At 48.3% G+C, this 20,234-nt stretch overlaps 1 protein-coding gene across 1 annotated transcript; it reads right to left on the bottom strand.

Moving 5' to 3' along the window:
* Positions 1 to 2,229: 2,229 nt before the first annotated feature.
* On the bottom strand, positions 2,230 to 19,966 carry dnai3 (dynein axonemal intermediate chain 3; the record flags this gene model as incomplete). Its single annotated transcript, XM_080010225.1, has 21 exons — positions 2,230 to 2,361; positions 4,347 to 4,472; positions 5,113 to 5,204; positions 5,784 to 5,988; positions 6,104 to 6,234; positions 8,089 to 8,107; positions 8,169 to 8,278; positions 10,516 to 10,600; positions 10,861 to 10,972; positions 11,422 to 11,495; positions 12,378 to 12,497; positions 13,889 to 13,981; positions 14,443 to 14,532; positions 15,379 to 15,473; positions 16,041 to 16,228; positions 16,649 to 16,765; positions 16,878 to 17,065; positions 17,168 to 17,323; positions 17,426 to 17,530; positions 17,742 to 17,926; positions 19,924 to 19,966. 21 exons carry the CDS (start codon positions 19,964 to 19,966, stop codon positions 2,230 to 2,232), a joined length of 2,466 nt encoding a protein of 821 aa, XP_079866351.1.
* Between the last annotated feature and the right edge of the window lie 268 nt (positions 19,967 to 20,234).

Genomic DNA, 20,234 nt, shown 5'->3' on the forward strand with positions numbered 1-20,234 from the left:
TCCCACAGCGGCGGTCGGTGAAGCCGCCCGTGTTTGTCCGGTCGGTCGGTCCGCCGGCTCGGGGCGGCGTCGCATTCCTGAGCTCGGGGGCCCCGGCAGAAGAGAAGAGTTAGGGGCTCCGCGGAGGGACGAGAGGGGGGCCCCCGGGAAAAACAGAATACCCATGGAGGTTTGAGGGGAAAAACGGGAGTGCCGCACCAGGGGCCCCTCTTTTGTCACCCGTGCCTTGTTGGTGCCTCAGGGGCCATATAGATGCCTGTCTCTGTCAGGAGTCCCCCCCCCCCCCCCCCGCCGCTCCCCCTGATTGACACGCAGGGTCGAGGGGGGGTGCAGGGTTTTGCAGGGGCCGAAGTCAGCCGCGTGGCGTGTAATCTGTCAGACACTGCCCTGTCGCACTTCCGTTGAAGGGGGCCCGTTCTCACCCGCTTGGAAGCTTTTTACACGACGTCATCGCCGTTTCTGCCTCCCTTCTTCCCTCCCTCCCTCCCTCCCTCCCTCTCTCCCGCACGCTCAGCCGCTGCCTTTTCCCCTTCCCGGTGCCAGTTTTCCGCCGATGACTCGGAGACTTTCCTCCCCGCTGTTGTCCCTTTCCAGCGCGCCACCTCGGCCGCAGCGGGAAGACTTGGGGAGAGGCCCCCGTGGGCCTCTCTCTTATCCTCTCCCTCCTTCCCTCTCACACTCCCTCCTTCCCTCCCTCGCACCCATTCTTCCTCTCAGGATCTCTCCTGTTGGTGACCTTGGGTGAACGCGCTCGGCTGGGGCTTCGTTTCTTTACATATCAGAGGGAGTCCGGCGAATGGGACGTCTATTAAAACCGAACGTGCACGCACATCCTGTTGTAGTGTGGAAAGGTTCAAATGTCTGCCATAGAATAGGGACTGTGAGAATGAAGGTTGGTTTACGTGCGGACAGTGGGGGAGATTGAGTCATTTGGGTCGTTTGACCTAGGATTTAATTGTTCTAGCCAGAAGTGGGTCCATGCCACCAAGGTTACGATGGTGTGAGGTCCTGTGGACAATGCACTTTCTTTATTTACTTGCATATTTGTTATGTTCTTCAACCTTTACAGACATCCAGACGTGACAAACCGACCCTTTTGAGGATGTGTACTGTATGTGTGTATATATATATATATATATATATATATATATATATGTCGTCATAGTGGTGTAGAGCGACCTCTCTCAATGTTTCCACAGCTGATGCCACCGTGCAGATCGATATCGTTCAGTCAATAGCTGGGCGGACGATAAGCCAATTAATATTTCATTTGACAGCCGAGCCGTGAAACTCAAGAACCACCTCAATGATTTTCTGCCAAGGTTCAGATCCACGATGACCAATTCCAAAAGGGATTGCAATACCCGGAGCCTCTGGGCCACCGTATACGGGGAGCTCGCTCACTAGATCTCTGATGGACGTGACAACGACACCAGAATATGAAGGTGTTATTGAATCAAAACAACTGAGCAGCTAGTAGAAAAATAGTCACACGTGTATCACAAAATGTGAAACTCGTACGCTCACATTTGTGCTGCAGTTACTGCAGTTAATACTGTGTGGTGTAAAACACATTCTCACACGTGGAACATTTACGCACAAATATATATATTTTTTCTTGGATATTTTTCGAGCACAAACACAAGTCAATAACTGCAACTGCTTGAATCCGCCGCTACGAGTCTCAAATGTTGTTGTTTTTTTTTTTGACAAAATGACAAGTTCGGTGCGCTCTGTAATTTGCACCCCGAGCACAGTGAAATGAGTCACAAATCACAAAAGTGATTTGTGCACCTGAAGAGCCAGGGGGCGGGCGCTGTTTGGAGATCAAGAGAAGCCTTTTGGCCGATCAAAGGAGCGCGTGTCCCGGAGCGCGACTGTCCGACTTCTTTCGTGCGACACAGAACTAAATGTCAACCAATGCATTTCAATTTGGCGATTTTCTTTTCTCTTTATTTGTACCGGACCGAATGAAATTGAAGCCCATGCGTTTTCAATTTTAATACATAAACAATTTAAGACATAACACATTGGGCGCCAAAGGACAGGCCCCCAAACAAGCTCCTCCGATACCAGAATCCCCGACCGCATCACTTTCTCAGCTGGAGAAGCCGCATCAATCGGACAACCGGTAAGAAAAAGTTTTGTTGGTTTTTTTTTTTAAATCGCAGCATCTTCAACATCTTCGCAAAACAAACGCAGAAAAGTAGATTGTGACTCTCGGAGGTGTCACTCTGGGGTTTCTTCGATCAGCAGGCCCATGGTCTTGAGGATATCCTTCTCCACAGTCTTGTACGCCTCAAAGTCCTTCAGCATGTCCACCTCGATCTGCATCATGGACTTCTCCTGGTTGGAGGGCTCCTGGGAACGCAGCGCAAGAGTCCCGGGGATATTTAATCCTCTTCACACGAGCCGGGTACCATATGTTTAAATAACCAGGGGCAGCGTTTACTCATCCCCCTAAACGCAGACACACAACATAGAATACTAGCCCGACATCAAATGAAGGTTTGAGTTGCAATGGACAGCGCACCGGAAGGGTCAGAAAGGTTAAACGGCTGCTGCTCGGCTATTTGAGAAGCATCCAGTTGGTCAATATTGATCAGGGGAATGGTTAGTTCGGGGATCATTGTTTCACCAAGGTGAATTTGGCAATTTGGAAACAAATCGTAGCCAATCCGATTTGAAACGTTGCCTCATGCCAGCATCAATAACACAATGAGATCTACAGCAGATGACACGATGCCATCAATGTGAGAGAAAGAAAACCTTCACAGGGAACTCGTTTTCCTCAGTTAACCCATAGCCGTTAAGGGCCATCCGTCAGCACTGACACGTGGAAAATGAACGGTGAAGAAGGCAGAATTTACAGAACACACTGCGCTTTTACTGTGACAGAGAATCACAGGTAGCCCCGGAAAAACAATCTGTAGCTCCCTGATGGTTTATTACTTTGTCCACGAAATATGACTTTGCATCCCGATAAATCCATCCAGGAGAAATAGACATACAGCCATGTCGAATTGAAAGGAAGTCACGGACTGTCCGGTATTTTAGAATCTGCTATTTACGACCTATGAAACGGTGACTCCGGCATGTGACGTTTCAAATTCCGAGCTGGCTCTCCTTGCAGGGAGCTGAAAGCTGTCTCACGTTTTTTGTCTCCAAACGGGAAAATGAGGGGGTTGTTTAATAACTGAACATCACACATTAACAAACACCATGGCAACCAGCTGTAAAAAAAAGCAGATTCTCACCAACACTACGGGCTCGTGTCAATAAGAGAGAGTAAAAAAAAACCAAACATATTTACAATAATACAAAGAATCTGATGTTAGATCCCATGCGCTGGTATTAAGGGGACCATACATTTTGTTCCTTCGTTTTGGTAATGCTACCGATAAACATTTGAGTTTTCACTCAAATTCTTATGTTGTTGCCAGATCAAGAAATGTCTGTGTATGTGTAAAGGATATGAAGGTGGTTCAATTTGCCCGGCCCCTAAGTCGGTAACAGGTTGGAAATCTTGTGTACTGTTAAATATGGATAGCTATAGGTAGCTCTATACATACACATTTAAAGTAATAAAACCTTTGACAAGACGCATTCATCCTCTCTATGGTCTCTGTGTGAGTGCATTAACCAACCACTGTGTGTACTACAGTCCTCTGGAACTGTAAATCAAACACACACACACACACACACACACACACACACACACAAATCACCAAATTCTTACAATGACCCACGATACATAAATCTTGTTCTATGCCTTTAACTCTCTCTCTTGCAAGTAGAAAGAGATAAAGGAGGTGTTACTGCAATGACACAGTATCGATACTGAAACAATACTGCATGCGAGCCAGTATTACTGACCCCCAGCGCTCCTATCCTCAGAAAGCCGCATCCAAAACATCCAAGAGCCAGGATATTTGGTGCAGAGCACAACCCTCTTCCAGGCATTGGGCTGTCGACGTTCACGCTCCCCCCGGGTTCCCCCGCATCGAATAACCAGCCCAGATGAATTAGTCATGAGACAGAAAGCGTCTGGGCGATGCAGAACCGGCGTAAGCAGTTTCACAGCCGGGTCGATAAAACTCATTTGCAGGATTCGGTATCTTTTAGGAGCAGTCGGGGGTCGCCATGGTTTCTCAAAGTGACAGTTGCTGTTTCAGGATGGCACGCCTTGCTCAAGGTCACGTCGGCGATCGGTTAGTGTCAGTGTAGGACTCAAATCTATTGTGACGTCCAGTCGCCCGTGCCCATATTTCCTCGAGGCATTTTTCAAAGTGACCATTTTCCAGCCACATGCCCGGCATTTTGACGTTCTGGAATTCCCATCTCACCTTATCCCTCTTGAGTTGCTCCGCCTCCATTTGCTGTTTCTCCATGGCCCTCGATCCCTTCCTTTTCTCAAAGTAAGCCAACTTGTCCACCATTTTATCGAAGAACTTCACCTTCATGCTCTGCAGCTGTGGAAAAAAAACACAACAAAACAAGGGCTGGAAGAGGGAATTTATGAGTTGGAACCAAATGCCGAGTGACGCATGACGTGCGAAAGACTCGTTCCTAGCAAAACAAATCTTTTTAATGACTCAGTCGTCGGGAGTCGCTCCGGCAAAATAATCGTTTGTTTGTTTGTTTGATTCTCGACTCGGCAAATACAGCCTGGTACACAGGGATTCGACTGAAAGTCTGAATCTCCATCCGCAAACAAAAAGAGCAACGTGCACAAACAAACTCCTGAGTGTCAATCTACTGGGGGTTTTTTTTGCAGAATTCCGTGTCCAACAGAGCCGACTCTTCTCACTCTCGTCCCTCCTCATGGAAGCCCACACTCGTTCACCGTGCGTTGCACCACAAAAGCTTGAAAAGTCTTTTTTTTAGCAAGTCAACTCGTCAGGAACCGAATCTCAAAAAAAAAAAAAAGAGTCTAACCTTTCATCGGGACAAAGGACAAGAATGTTTCATTATGTGGAAGCTGGGGCCGCACACCAACGGCACAATTCTCAAAACTATTCTTAAAATAGACACAAACTTTCTTGGCCAGATTTGATATCGATCTTGCTGAGTTGTCCAGTGACAACTCAGGGGCGGGTTGGATGGCCTTGCCTCGGTCGCGCCCAGGATGCGCAGTATCCGCGGGATCTCCAGGACGTGCAGCGTCCCCAGTTCATCGGACGCCGACAGAAAGTGCTGCTTGGCTGTGGTAGACACACGACAGATTACTGCAACGCAAGCACAAACTGCAAATAGAAGATAAGATATATCACCGTGAGATAACACTTTATTCATCCGGGAAGATCCAGATCCGGATTTAGATGCTTTATTGTCAGTCAGAGGCACCGAACAATCATTTCAGTTCCTTTGTTTTGACATGGAAAGTAGCTTGGACCAGAAGCTACAAAAAGGAACTGCGAGGCTACAAAACAGTTCCAGGATGGGTCAAGATTTCAAGCGAACAGGCATGATTTTTAACATTGTCTATATTTTTCGGGTTGACGTGAACAGGCATTTTCGTCCAAGGTACTTAGTTTTGACTCAGCAAAAATGTACCTTGAAAATGTTTTGTTTTTTTTGGTAATTTAATTAAAAATTAAAAATATGTTACCATAGTTTTAATATAGAATCTTTAGGTACACTGTCACATTTGCCACCATATCACACAAATGTCTTCATCATAATCGAACACCCCGCCGGCGATTTGATAAAGTGTAAAACTCCAGGGTGCAGGTGCAGGTGCAGCCCCTGTGGTGTCCTCTAGGGGGCGCCGTGGAACTCACGGGAGGCGATCCAGGGCCTGATGCAGGTGATCTGGTCGGGGGTGATGCTCTGGATGTGCGAGGGCTCGTGGGACTTCTCCAGCAGGTCCCACACCTCGATGTTGCCGTCGTCCCGGCCCAGGAAGAAGACGGCGGGGCGCGACAACGACCAGCACCCCGTGGTGTACCTCTCCTGGGAGCGCGACGACTGCATGATGGGGCCGTCCTGGACAGTTATGAAGAAGAAGGGAGAAGGAACCGGAACTAAGTCTGTGATCGGGGGGGGGGGGGGGGGCGGGGCGGGGGAGGGCGTATGCAGTGAGTATTGTTGCCATTGTTACCATGATGCCCTCCTTCCAGATGGCGAAGATACTGCCCCCTACTGACAGAATGGTGTCCTTGAAAAAGGGAGAGCGCCGCGCCGTGTTCACCATGCCGTCGTGGACCATACAGCACTTGGTGGGCTTCGCGACTGACAACAGGGGTAGGGAGGGCGGGAGACAGACAGACAAACAGACGGAGAGACAGGCAGACAAACGGACGGAGCAGATGACGGCAGAAGTAAAAGAAAGAGACAGGCGGAGAGCGATAAAGAGAAGACATGTCTGTGCCTGTGAGCTTAATTGGGGCTTTAACCAACGTTGGTGCCATGTCTGTGTGCCAGTCTATGGTCCGATGGTAATAAGGTCTAGCTCCAGTAGGTCAAATCATTAGCCAGATCACAGGGGACTAGACATTTTAATTTCCCTTGAGCACTGAATGCTATTTTTCCATGGCAAAAGCAGACATTTATATTGACGATTGCACTGTTGGTGCTAATCTGTGATTACCCCACCATTTAAATAAATCATCATCATCACAATCATCACTTGATTGCTATTTTTGGGAATCCAAAACATTGAAAACACGCCGGGGTAAGGAAGCGGAAAATTTTTTTTTTGAATCTATCGCACTAATCTGACTTCTTCTTCCGTAGCGTAGGTTTGCTTAAAGGCATTTCAGTATTTTTTATTCCACATTGCCCCAAACAGTGGCCCGTATGTCAGGACTTATTTGGGAAGCTAAATAAGATGATTTGTAAGAATAAGAGTAATGAATCAGTGGGTAATATTTCTCCTGAAAACTCACAGGGCATCTCTCTCTGGACCTTCCAGTCAGTGTACATGACCTCTCCATCCTGTTTGGGGTAAAAAAATAAAATAAATGCATATTTTGTTATGAACTCTCTCACTCGCTGACACATTTTCAAGTCACCAACAGGCGTCATAACCGAGAAGCGGTTTAAACAGTTTTCAGGTCGCACATTTTAGAATACCACAAAATTTCCATTTCCAGTTCTTGGTGATGATGTCACGCACAAAACATTTTCCGTCTTTGTTCGGTCGTTGAAGAGATTAATAACTATGAGACGTAATGTCTTTGTGGGCCTTTCGGGCAAACAATTTCCAGGATGTGATTTCATCTGTTATCGTGTGTAAATAAACGCAGTCTCAAATCAAGGGGCAAGGAAAGGCCAGGACGTCTGTGGAGAAACATTTTCCAGAGGCTGGCAATGCCAGAGGTTGGCGACTGACCCCTGGGCCACAGCAGAAGCGACGCTGCCGTGTTAATCAATATGGTAGGTCACACCAAGCAGAAGCATCAGTGTTGCGGAAGCGTCATGCCGCGAGGCTCCTAAACCCCTCGTGTTTTTACGCCTCGGCTTTATTTTTCCGGGCGCAAAGCGCAAACTGGAGCGCAGATTCCCATAGAGGTCCATTCAAAAGATGTATTTAGTGAAAATATTTGATTACCAAGCCTGGTATGCATCAACCACATGTAGAAAATCACTGATGTGCCATCCTCAGGCGGATTACTGAGTTGAACCCATTTCCCCCCACAACAAATGAAACCTCACTTATATAAAGAAAATATAATCATTCCAGCAGGAAAACAAATACCACGCCCAGGACTTTTCTAGATGTCACTACACGCCTGGAAAGTCATTTTATAAACTCAGACGATAAAACGCGTCGTATTCACGGCAGAAGCTGCTGCGTGAAAAACAAACAATAAGCGCGAAACTAATCCAACCACGTGAACAATGAACAGGACTCCAAACGTGAATAAAATGAAAAGTAACAGGTTGAAAACGAAAAGGTTAAAAGTTGAGAAAATTCACAATTTTAAGTTTAAAGCCTCAAGGGTGCGGCTTAAGGAGTTCGCGAATCGCCAAATGACGGCGCCGCTTTCGTGATGCTGACGATGTCGCCTTCTGGTGTGGCCCGGGTCTAACAGAAGTACTGAAGCACTGAAGAAGCACCTCCTGGGTCAGTCTACCACCCACTCCAGAAAGGTGATCCAACCTGGAACGTGGGTGAAAAGCGGCATAGAGGGTCAAATCTCTCCATTTCTCTGAACATTTACCTTGGTTCCGACATAGAACTTGGTGTTGAGTCCGTCCATAGCCGGCAGGTTTTTTCCTGTTGGCACGCCGAACTTGCCGTACACCGGGGGGGGTTTTAGGACGGCTCTTTCTGTGAAGGAGTGACACAAAAAGGCTACTGTAAAACTCCTGAGGACTGAATGCAAATAAGCTGGTTTGTTGTGTGATGGCATGTCCATCCATCAAGGTGTATTCACTGACACTTGCAATACAGAAGGCAAAGCGGATGGAGGGGGATGTCCGGAGGGAACTCTGACCCGGAGGTTTTCTGGGCAATTCTCAGACAGAGAGGAGGAAAGGAGGGGTAGAGGAGTAGACAGAAGAAGAAGGAGAAGATGAAGAAGAAGAAGAAGAAGAGACGGGGAGAAAAGGGAGAAGAGAGAGAGGGCCTGTGGGAGTGAACGCGGCGGCATTGGTGGCGAGAGGAGCGACCTTTCTCCATCACAAAGGCCCCACTGTCCGTCATGGACAGCGACAGCACAATCCGCTCACACCCTCTTATCAGCGGGGGGGTCGCCCCCCAAAACACTTCCCGTCCAGACTACCGTTAGACAAACTACGGAAAGGTCGGATCTGTCTACCCCTCACTGCAAGGCCTTTCCTGGGCCACTTCCCCCGACTGCAGGTGTCTGCAAGCTACAATGACGCTTCTCCCATCTTGGTTCTAGAACCCTGTGGGCTGTCCTGTTGGCTGTGGCGGTTTCACCTTTCTGTCTTCCTTTCTGTCTCTTTGGGTCATCCAAGGATTAGAGGTAGGCGTACATCATTAGGACGGAGCTAAGCGGACGGCAGAGGAGGGGTCTTTTGAGTCTACCAATGACATTCAAATGTCTCAAGTGGCGGTATTAACGTTTCAGTCGCGGAGGGATTCATTAAAGAACATAACGGGAGCCTGTGCTGGGGTCGCCGAAAAACGCGGGCGGATTTATTGCCCGCGTAAGCGAGCGCCTTAATTCCGCGAGTGCCAGTCGTCAAAGTCATGTTTACGGAAGGGCAAGCTCCTCGACGGAGACAAAGACGGGCCTCTTCTTGACCAGACGCGACCCGCTGGGACATCCTCCAGGCCCGGCGGGAGCTCCTCGAGGCGGCATATTGCAAAGAGCTGACAGTCAACTGGGCTAATTCTAGGACTATGAGGGCCTTGTCCGGGAGCTGTCGCTTAATAAAGCCCAATGAAACTGGAGGAGGTCAGGCGGAGTAATGAGAAGGGGCGCGGGAGGTGAAAGCAGGAGGGAACTTGAAGGAATGAAGCGCTGCCACGCTTCAGCGATCACTGTGCCCAGCGATCCCGAGCGCAGTCTGGAAACCCAACACGGGGGGAGATGTACGGACAGCACGGGCAGGGATAAGGTTGAAGACCATCGGGTGGAGCCTCCGGGTTCCTCCTGCATGTCTGTGTTTAGCTTCCTTCAATGTGCTCTGATGCTTCGATAGCGGCACTCAGTGGTCAGCAGGGACGCCGCGGCGAGGAATTTTTCCCCGCCGCTTAATAAGCTCAAGACAACATTTATGCACACGGTGCTGATTTTTTTTTGTTTCGGAGTCAAATGAAAAATATAATAAAATAAATCTAAAATAAAAACACAATGTTCTCAATGTGTTATTGGGGGAAGGGCAGCGGACGGAGGTCGCCGCCGCAAATTACGCATGGAGATTACGCATGGAGAGGGAGACAGGTCCCGATCTAGACACGGTATAAGTATATCTTGGTGTCTTCTAGAGCCTTCTCTCTTTCTCTCCTCCCGTGATAAGTGAAATCTGACTCGACAGACTGTGCTGCGACTCTGCCGCGCGCACGGGAAGCAGCTACATTCACTTTCTCTTTTCTAGCGTCCGACCTAGTATTAATAACACGCTTAGTATTTTACAAAATGTACCTACGCGAAAATTAACTGAATGGGAAAAAAAGAAAGAAAACACGGTGGGCAAGAAATGTAATCGCGTGCTAGCGTTAGATAGCGGCAGGCCCGCAACATCTTGTGATGCTACAAATAAACTACCATGGAAGACTTGAAGACATAATTGCGGATATACACATATGTTCAATTTCAAATTTCACTTACAGTAAATAGTTCGGTATTATGTAGGGTGAAGGTTTTTTTGTAGGGTGAATCGTTTGCCACAAGCGATAATAACCAGCTGGCTGCACATTATCCCGATAGATAGAAGAGTTAATTTACCTTTTAGAAAGTCCAAAATACAATAAGTGGGCAGCACAGTAAAAGCAGTGTCATTGCTTAGTGATTTGTGTGTGTGTGTGTGTGTGTGTGTTTGGGTGTGCGTGTGCGTGCGTGCGTGCGTGCCCCCCTCGCCTGTGTGTGTTGCCACCTTTTTGCGTGTCCAAGGTGTTCTCTTCGAGGCTGAGTTTCAAAGGGTTGAATTCCCCGTGGTTATCGGGCTTCGGCAGGTTGACCTGGGGGAGGGGGAGGGCACCGCTCGATGAACAACCCACAGAGACCGACGGACCTAAAAGGGCCGTGCCCCAATCAGTTGACCGGGGCACAAACTCGAATAGCCGATAGCTCAATGTCAAATCGATGTTTAAACGCCTAAATGCCGCTAGGACTGGACGATCTTGGTTCGTATGGTCATATCTTGATATTGTTAATTGTTGTGTTTTAATGCTGCAATGAAGTAAAGATATTGAGTTTTTCGGAACCTCGTCGGTCCTACCTTAAGCAAGGGTTTCCAGCTGAGGCCCAGGTGACTGAAGGCGTTGGGGGCGTCAAAGGGGTTTTCATGGAGCTTCTCACCGCTCCCCCGGATGTCCCAGAACATCACACAGCTGGGGACGGACGCAGGGGTCACGGACAATTCGGGGAAGCGTGGAAATCAAAATCTAAAAACAAGCTGGGATCCTAACCCTATCAGGATCGGATGCTTTGAGACCACGATGAACGTGACCGTCTCAAAACGGTTCAGTGCACAGGCACTGGCTGTGTCTATTTTCTATGTCAGTCACCAATACAAATAGTGAGACAGAGAGTCAGACAGACAGGGAGGTGGCTCGGATGGATGCTAATGGGAACAGAGGCAGACAGGTAGTCTTGCACCTGGGAGATTTAAAGGCCCTGCCAACAATAACAGAGGGATGGGTGGAGAGCAAGACACATAGAGAAGCTGGCACACTGTCACATCCACCACCTATCACCCCGCGACAGCGGCTGACAGCGCTTCGGTTCAACATCTTCTCTTTCTTCATCTTTCTTTTTTTCCTTTTCTCATCAGCCCTACCTGTCAGGGGCACAGGTGACAACTTGAACACATAGATCATTGCTGCTCTTCACCGGTATGCCCATCTTGGTCACCTAATCAGGGAGAGAGAGCCACAAAATCAACAAACGCCAACCTCGGAGTCAGCTCCCTATGTCAGCCAACGAGCACCCTGAGTGAAAGGCTGGGTGGCGGGGAGGGGCTTTAAGGTTTTAGGTTTAAGGTTCCCCCCGGGGCACTTCGATGATTGCCTTGTTTTTCTTAAGCGATAAGCTGTGTGGAGACAGGGGGACAAGCATCATTAGGGAACTGTGGTTTCTAAATCCCGATGAACCTGAGTGCTTTTGTTACTTACTGTATATATATATAGTATATGTATATATACAGTATATATATACACTGAAATAATTTTACAGTATATATATGGCATATATATACTGTATATACAGTTTATAGTATATAGCAGAAAAAGCCTGCTGCGGATAAAACCAGGGCCAAAATCCCTTAGAAATAGGTAAAATACATATGTTTTTCCAAATATTTAACACAGATTGGATGCTCTCTAGCACTGTTTGAATATGTTTCTAGCCTTGAAGTCGTTATTAGATAGAGAAACATTACGGGCGATAACAGATATCATGCTTTTAGCCTAAGTGTTTCGCTATCAGCAATTTCGATTGTGTGTGAAAGTCTCAAGCTCCTGGTATGTCGGAGACTCTGCCAGAGTGTTTACTTCAAATGTGATTAAAATGTCTCCGTTTAAGTCGTTGTTGCTCTAAAACCAACACTCTGTTCTTTATCTACTGTGGGATAACCCAATCAATGCGGTGGTGAGTGCCGCATTCTGAAAAGTTTAACGCTGATAAAACGCTGATAAAACTCTGGCATGCGAAGGAATAATCCGCACGGCGAGTCAAATGATGGCGGACAGCGCTGCAGCCCTGTTGGTGACTTACACCCTACTCGGCTTCCATTACCTCGAAGGTTTCCGGCAGCCATTGGACATCGGTCACCGGCGCTCTGTGGCCGCTGTCTATGGCCGAGGCGGCGCAGTAACGCACCACGGGGATCTCGCTCTTCCTCTTCGCTTCAAAGTCCTATTGGGGGTGGGAGGGGGGGACGGACACAATTAATACAGCGGTACAACAATGACCATTTTGAGGGCTCCAGCCTCCAGTTCACAAACCTACGCGGGTAAAAAACCCCCCCCCCAAAAAACACGCAACAGGGTTCCGGGTCATCGATCCAAAAAAAATAAATAAATAAAAACTCCACGCGGGACCCTCTCTCTTCCTTACATAAGATCATAAACGCAGTCTGGGCATTTTGCGAGGAAAAGCTTGCTCACAAACCACGGCGGTAAACAACGTGCCCCTGCAGAAAGCTCAAAATAGCTGGTTTTGTCCAACATTTTCCATTCTGCGTCGTCTTGTGAAATGCGATAACAGTTCCGCTCTTCGACCACAACTACCCCCGTGGCCGCATCTGCTTCGCATTAGGGGCTGGGATCGCCGGCTTCAGGGTTTTTTTCTTTGTTTTTTTTTGTTTGTTTTTCATGGAAGATCGACACAAATCTACACTGAGCGTTTGTTTTATTTAGATTCCCTGATTTCCGTCTGATAAGCCACGGCCAGGTGTTGCGGGAGTGTACCCTTGCGGCCCCCCTCCAGCCCCGGACAGAAATAATGGCTTTCGGGTGGATAAAAGCTGCCACCGTTTGTAGTGCAAACACGCGGGTGGTGGTGGTGGTGGTGGTGGGGTTGTTTGCGTGTGCGTGGGATGCGATGGGGGGGTCAGTGTCTTATCAGCTGCTGGGTGAGAGCGACAGCTCTCAGTGACAGTGGGACAGCTGGAGGAACACGGGGCGCCCACTGTTGACTCTGGAGGATGAAAAGTAAACAGCGACGGAGAGAGCGGCGGGCAGGAAAGAAGGGCGGTGGGGAGAGTCCTTCCACTGTAGAGGTAATAAAATAAGTGCAGAAAGCCGGGGGGGTGGCGACACAAAGTGTGTTTGGATCAAGGGGGGGGGGGGGGGGGTTCAGGCTTGGTGAGGCTTAACTGGTTTTGTGTCGCGTCTGTGTGGCACAATGAGCCAAAGGTCTCTATGGGGCCGTATACTTTTACTACCATACCTCTATACCCTTGACTGGAGTCGGATGAAACCTCGTCTGATATTCCCGCTCTGCAGAGTAAAACAGATTTGCTTTGTGGGACTGCTCGAAACAGCTGCAGCTGGCTTGAAAAGGACCATCAGCCCACTGCATTCCCATCTAATGAAAGACTCGGGGAGATGGGGAGCGAGGCCGAGCGAGCCGTGGCACCAACGTATCATCATAATCTCGCTCCCTCTCATACAGCACCTTTGGGAAATCTCTTTGATAATCTGATGATCCGCACAACTGGGTAGAGCAGGCTGGCTGCGCGTAACCGGACAGACACCCGAGCACGGGGACATCACAGCGCCGGGGTGTGGACACCGGCTACTTACGAAGGCGTCCGTGTGGGGGACGTTGCTCTTGCCGTGGCCCGGCCGGGTCCCCTGCAAGCTCTCGACGTGGGCGGAAATGTCCCACAACACCACCTGAGATGACAGCGCACGGCCAAGGCAACGCAGAGACACACAAGGTGACGGTTGACGATTAAACTAAACAAACACACTCCATATCCATCTGTTCAAATATCTACAGAAACGGCACCAAAGTGCAAACAAATGTCCCCGGTAAATTATATTTACTTGTTTCTAATCAGGGTTCCTTAAAATCGGAACCGGCTGAGGGAGTTGGAATGGGAGCTAGAGATAGACAAACAGGCAGACAGACAGACACATAGATGGACAGACAGATAGAGAGACAGACACATAGATAGACGGATGGACAGAGAGACACATAGATGGACAGACAGACAGACGGAGCGACAGACAGAAAGACAGACACATAGATGGACAGACAGACAAGCAGAAAGACAGACAGACAGACGGAGAGACACATAGACAGACACATAGACGGACAGACAGACAGACAGACAGACAGACACACACAGCACCTGGCCATTCATGCAGCCGCCAATAATAATATTGGAATCTGTGGGGCAGAACTCAAAGGCAAAGACGTCACCCGGGCTCCGCAGCAGCAACTGTGAACAACACACACACATGCACACGCGCACGCGCACACACACACACACACACACACACACACACACACACACACACACACACACACACACACACACACACACACACACACACACACACACACACACAGATCAGTTATTGCATTTCAAAGTGGAGACTTCAGTGTTCTGGGCACTTGCCATCTCGGGTATTTATTTATTCTAGACTTTCTGTTCAAAGTTCAACTTTTAATCTGGAAACCCAAGCATGTACAGTGCGGCTCCATTTCGGCACAACTCGAACAAAAGGAAAACACTTGGAGCAGCGGGGTTGGTACTATGAAGCAGATCTTTTCCAGTGTCATGCCAGACTGCTGTTGTTTAAGTCAGCGGCAGAAATGGACCCCGCTGTGCTAAATAAACAAAGGATTTCCCTAAGTAATGGCGTTGGTTTCCTCAAGCTACCTGCTGCTATTTTTGAAGTCCCATTTTTTTTCCACAGACATGAAAGCTGACCTTGATCACCGCCACTGCCACCACCACCAGCAGCAGCAGCAGTGAGGCGGCGCGCCATATACAACTCTCATTACACTCCAGTAATTTAGCCGCCGCTCATCTTTTCTTTGACCGAGCGCCAGGGTCAAATCAATAGAGGCGTTTCAAATTCCGCCGAGCCCAATAACAGCCCTGAACGGCAGCACAAAGCAAAACCTCTGAGCTTTTTCCCATGAAAGGTCCCCTCCAACACCATCTGACGTGAGAATAGAGACAAATCACCTGTTAGCTGTCAGCGGGGATTTAGAAAGCGAGAGAGAGAGAGAGAGAGAGAGAGAGAGAGAGAGAGAGAGAGTTGGAGATTTGCCATACCTGGGGATTGAGGGAGTCGGCAAAACTCCATACGATGATGAGGGAGGGGGACGGCTTAAAGGGCGCCCTCTCAGCCATGGCCACCGCCACCACACCTGCCACAACACAACTCTGTCACGGCTCAGCATAAGCAGCGGTGCTTCAACAGAGGCCGAGGATTAGCGCGGTCAAAGCCGCCGCACATCCAAGAGAGTCGCTTTTTATCGCTGTGGTTGGTGGTCATCATTTACGTACCCACACCCACTTAGAGTGGTATTTCTTCAGAGTATTTCGTTTTTTAAGAAAAATCGCGGATTTTATAGTGATCACAATGTTTATTTAGACGGCACATTATAAGGAACACCCATTCAATGTTTTTGCGTCTTATTTATTGTGAACAGGCTCCTCTATACAACTGTTTCCATTGTCGGTGGCCGGGGTCCGCAGCCATTCACCGATCGGGAACGCGCAAGGGGTGAAGTGAAGGCAGCCGCAGTGAATTACCCATGCTATCGTAATTCCATGCTATACTGATGACCACGCTTATGTAAATGTTATGTAATAATTAAAAGGTGTAAGATGAGGCTGATGTTGGAAGGCATTGGACGTGGGTCGCGTCACTGCAGCGCTTCATCCATTAACCGTACAAACTAGGCGAGTTGGTGGAGGTGCAGTTTCCTCACCGTTGATTTTGGGGTGCCAGGTGATGGTGCGGATGGCCTTGTCCTTGGTGTAGGTCAGGTCGGTGAAGGACTGGTATTGCTTCAGCTGAGTGTCAACCTTCCGCCCAAAGCCGCTTTCGTCGCCCAGGGCCTTCCAGTCGTCGAAGAACACGTCCATGATCTCGTTCTGCTGGAGTGCTAGCTGGAACCTGCCGTGGGAAGATTGGACAACAAAGTCATTATTACGCTGACCGTTTTTTTTTCCGGGGGGGAAACGGAAAGCACGTCAGAGATTGAAGGATTACTTTCGAAAGCGTTCAATCAACAACAAACTTAATTGTTTACTTTTGTAAGCACCGTGACCGGTGGCTGGGGAATAAGAAATACATCTACAGCAATGACAAATGTCTGGTAAGGCAAGCGGCGGAGGTCAATGTCCTTAACTTCCCTCGGCATATCAAGATACAGTCCCGGGCTTTAAAAAAGGAAAAAAAAAAAAACGATGAACGTGAGAACCTCGGGACCGCTGCGGTGATGTATTAGCTTGGCTTTTTGTCACCCCATGCCTGAACGTACTTCCAGGCAGACGCAGTAACAAGAGCCCGGCCGTCCAGTGAGGTGTTCACTACCTGGGGACTACTAGGTTGATGAACTCCTTCAGCTCCACAGACTGAAGGATCTTTTCTTTTTCTTCCTCGTCCATCTCCTGCGGCTCGTACTGCACCCACATATTCTTTGGAGATTTCCTGTGAAATAGAAAAAAATAATTAAATAAATAAATAAATAAATGGAAATTCTCATTTGATTGAGTCGGAATTTTGGTGGGGCGGGGGTCCCTCTACGTCGCCGAAGCCCTACCAGTCGACCTGAGTGCTGGACTCCCGGGTTTGGGAGATGGCTTCCACCGCACAGTCCCTCTCCATCCTCTGGAGGCTGAAAGTCGGGTCCTTATAGGAGGGACACTCGATGGTGTCGGAGACCTTCCTGTCAGAAAAAGACACGGGCGCTCCAAACTCTCTCCGATTTCTAAAGACCCTGAACTTCAGCTGATGGAGGGAAGGAAAAAGAGGGAGGGATGATTGATTGATTGATTGATTGATTGATTGATTAATCGATCGATCAGTCGATCAACAAATGTGTGCCAGTACCTTGTTTCTAGTATCTTGGACTGATTCGTTTGCTATCTCCTTATCACTGCCCTGGCACACCCACGGCTGGGGCACCGGGCTCCTCACGACGAACTCATCGGCGTCCGCCTCCTCGTCTTCTTCGGCACCCCCTTCACCGGCCTCGGGCTCTGGTGGCTGGGAAACATGGGAAGAGAAGATCACATACAATAACACAACAATGAAGGAAAAAAAAAAGGAAATACAGCGACGTGGATGAAATGAGTTGTTACGGCATGCCTTGAGGATCCTGTCTCTGGCTTCTGGTGTGAGAACCAGGTAGAAGCTGCAGCCGTAAGTGAATTTCCAGTCCAACACCAGCAGGAGCTCATCCTCAGGGTAGTTCTGCCGACAACATGACGGCATTAGGACTCAAATATCAGCATCGTTGCTGCTCGGTTGTTTCTTTTTTTTTTTTTTTTTTTAATATCTGAGAATATCTGAAACCCCTGGGATCAGTAGGTTGTCTATGTTGTTTATTTTGGACTTTGGACCTGGGAGAAACTTGGCGCTCAGGGCGCTCTCTGCCGTCCGGTCCTGGGCGTCGGACCCTCACCAGTATAATCTGCTTGATGGGGCTGAAATCGGACACGGCCGCCCTCATCATCATGTCCTGCACGATGTCTTCCTTTTTCAGCAGCTTGTAGGGGTTCTGGCTGGTGACGTCCTCGTCGATGCGGCACCCGAACATCTCCTGGGTGGCCGAGGTCACCACCATTGGGAAGATGTCGGGTGGGTGAGCTTGTTTGAAGAGAGAGCGAGAGAGAGAGAGAGAGAGAGAGAGAGAGGGGCCGTGATCGAGATCGTAAACACGCACACACCGATACGTTAATACGCGCACATACACACATAAAAAGGGTTGAACACGGGAGACGGTTCTGGGCACGCTTCGCTTAGTCACTGATAGTATTAAAAACAATGACAACAAACCAAAAACCAAACAGTATCAGGGGCAGACACAGAGCTAAAGAGGCAGAAGCACAATGGCAGGAGCTCGTGCAGAGGACGCGGGAGGGTGTTCGCACAGCAAGCAGGCTTTGGGAGACACCCAATCTACAGTCGGGGCCACAAAGTCTTGCCCCCACTTTTCTCATCAAACACACGGAACCTTTGTGATCCTCCCGCAGCCCCTCCCGCAGGGCAGACCACCCTCTGGTGCCATTCGATGAAATACAATCCTCGGGTGAAGCACCACAACAAATGGCGGCTTTGGTTAACCCCTCCCCCCCTTTTCATCATGAGAACGTCTGATCGATTTTGTCACCAAATTGCCACAACAAAGGCATTTTCATAGCTATAAATACGGACGGCCTCCGTCAAGTCCCTCAGATCTCAGGGCCGGCTCGGTCCGGAGCTGCGTACGATAAACAGGGCTTTGCATAATGGCCATTTTGATCCCACTTGTGGCCTCTCTTTTCAAAGGCTTTCCCCAAGGTTGCTGAGGGGACGCTGGGAATGCCGGAGTAGTACGGCTTAAGTAACCACTTCCCAACTGGGTGTGGCGGCCTTTTCTACTCCAGACCACTGAGGCCCCACGCCAGATCATTGTAGTGGAAACTCACACCCTTCATTTCACAGAGAAATGTGTCGACCGCGGCACTCACCGCTCATGGGAAATATTTGCCCGAGAGATTAAGGGACGATGGAGGGCAATTGGATACCTGCGCCGAAGACGCCATTGAAGAAAGACGCCCCTTGATATTCTCCATTCTGCGTTCAGAATTCACCCCTCACCCCCCAAATATATCTACGGATAGTGTCGGGCTCTGCAGCAATCTATTACGACATGACCTTATCGTATTGGTTGATGCCACTCGACAGTAATAGCCACTAGGCCTTATAAGCTGGTGATGCATGTGATATGTGTTCATATGGTCCACAAGCTTCCAAAACACACGTAGGGCTTTTTTTTTTTTTCCTCCGAATTGTCTTTTTGTTTTAAATTGACACCTAATCATTTCCACCATTTCTTAATATTATTCACTTTCTTTCGAGATACTATGTCATTAATCCCTTTGCATGACACATTTTCTACATTTTTATTATGTCATGTTTATTACCATTCATCTGCCATCGATCATCAACGTCATCACCATCGACTCACACAGGAGCCCTTGTTGTAAATTGAGATGCCAAAAGGTCTGTTTGACCTGTATTTGTCCGAAAGTTTGTTTTAGGGGGGGACTTTTAACAATGGGGAACCCACAAGCGAGTTCTGATATAGTTTACCTGTAGTCATGCACCTGTCCAGAGGCCATGCAACAGTATACCTACACTAACATCAAAAGAATGTATATAGTACTGTTTTGTTTTTTTTCTTTAAAGAACAGCTCAGATTGGGAGATGTCACGTTCATTACGTCACATATCTCAAGTGAAAAAAGAACCACACTGTGGAAACTCTATGATATAGAACACGAGCGGGTGGTTAAAAAAAAAAAATAGTATGTCATTTTATCTAATCCAAGAATGTTTGTAGCCTAGTACATATATTTTTGGTTCTATTAGAATTACTGTTGCATGTTAGTAGAGTTACCAGAGCTGGTATACACAATTGCATGTTAACTATTTCTATACTCACCAGCCTGTACCTCGGTTGTCATAGGTGAAGGTGGAACATCTTTTGTCCCTTTCCACAGGAATTAAAAGAACATTCAGCATATTATTCGCAGTGCCTTGATCAGAAATATATATATATATGCTGTTTAATGCAAAGATGTGGTAATAACATAACAGTACCTTCCTTTTGTTTGGCTGCACGCTTGGATTTTTTGGCGGGCATCTTCGTCCGAAATGGCCTGACTAATGTTGAGGGCGAGAGAAAATGACTGATATAAATTCCAACATGAAACACTAGAATGATACTCTATCTTTACACACCTTCCCATCAAATGTCTGGAAGCATCTCCATAGATTTGACATGGAAGGAAATCAGGTTGAAGCGATACGGTGCAATCGAAATATTATCGATGCACGTTGCGACATCTTGCGGTAGTGCGCGGTATTACCACTAGACCATCCCTGGTGAAATTGTACAAGTGCTGCTTGTT

The sequence above is a fragment of the Zeus faber genome, assembly GCF_960531495.2.
Source record: "Zeus faber genome assembly, chromosome: 1".
NCBI classification, from domain to species: Eukaryota; Metazoa; Chordata; class Actinopteri; order Zeiformes; family Zeidae; genus Zeus; species Zeus faber.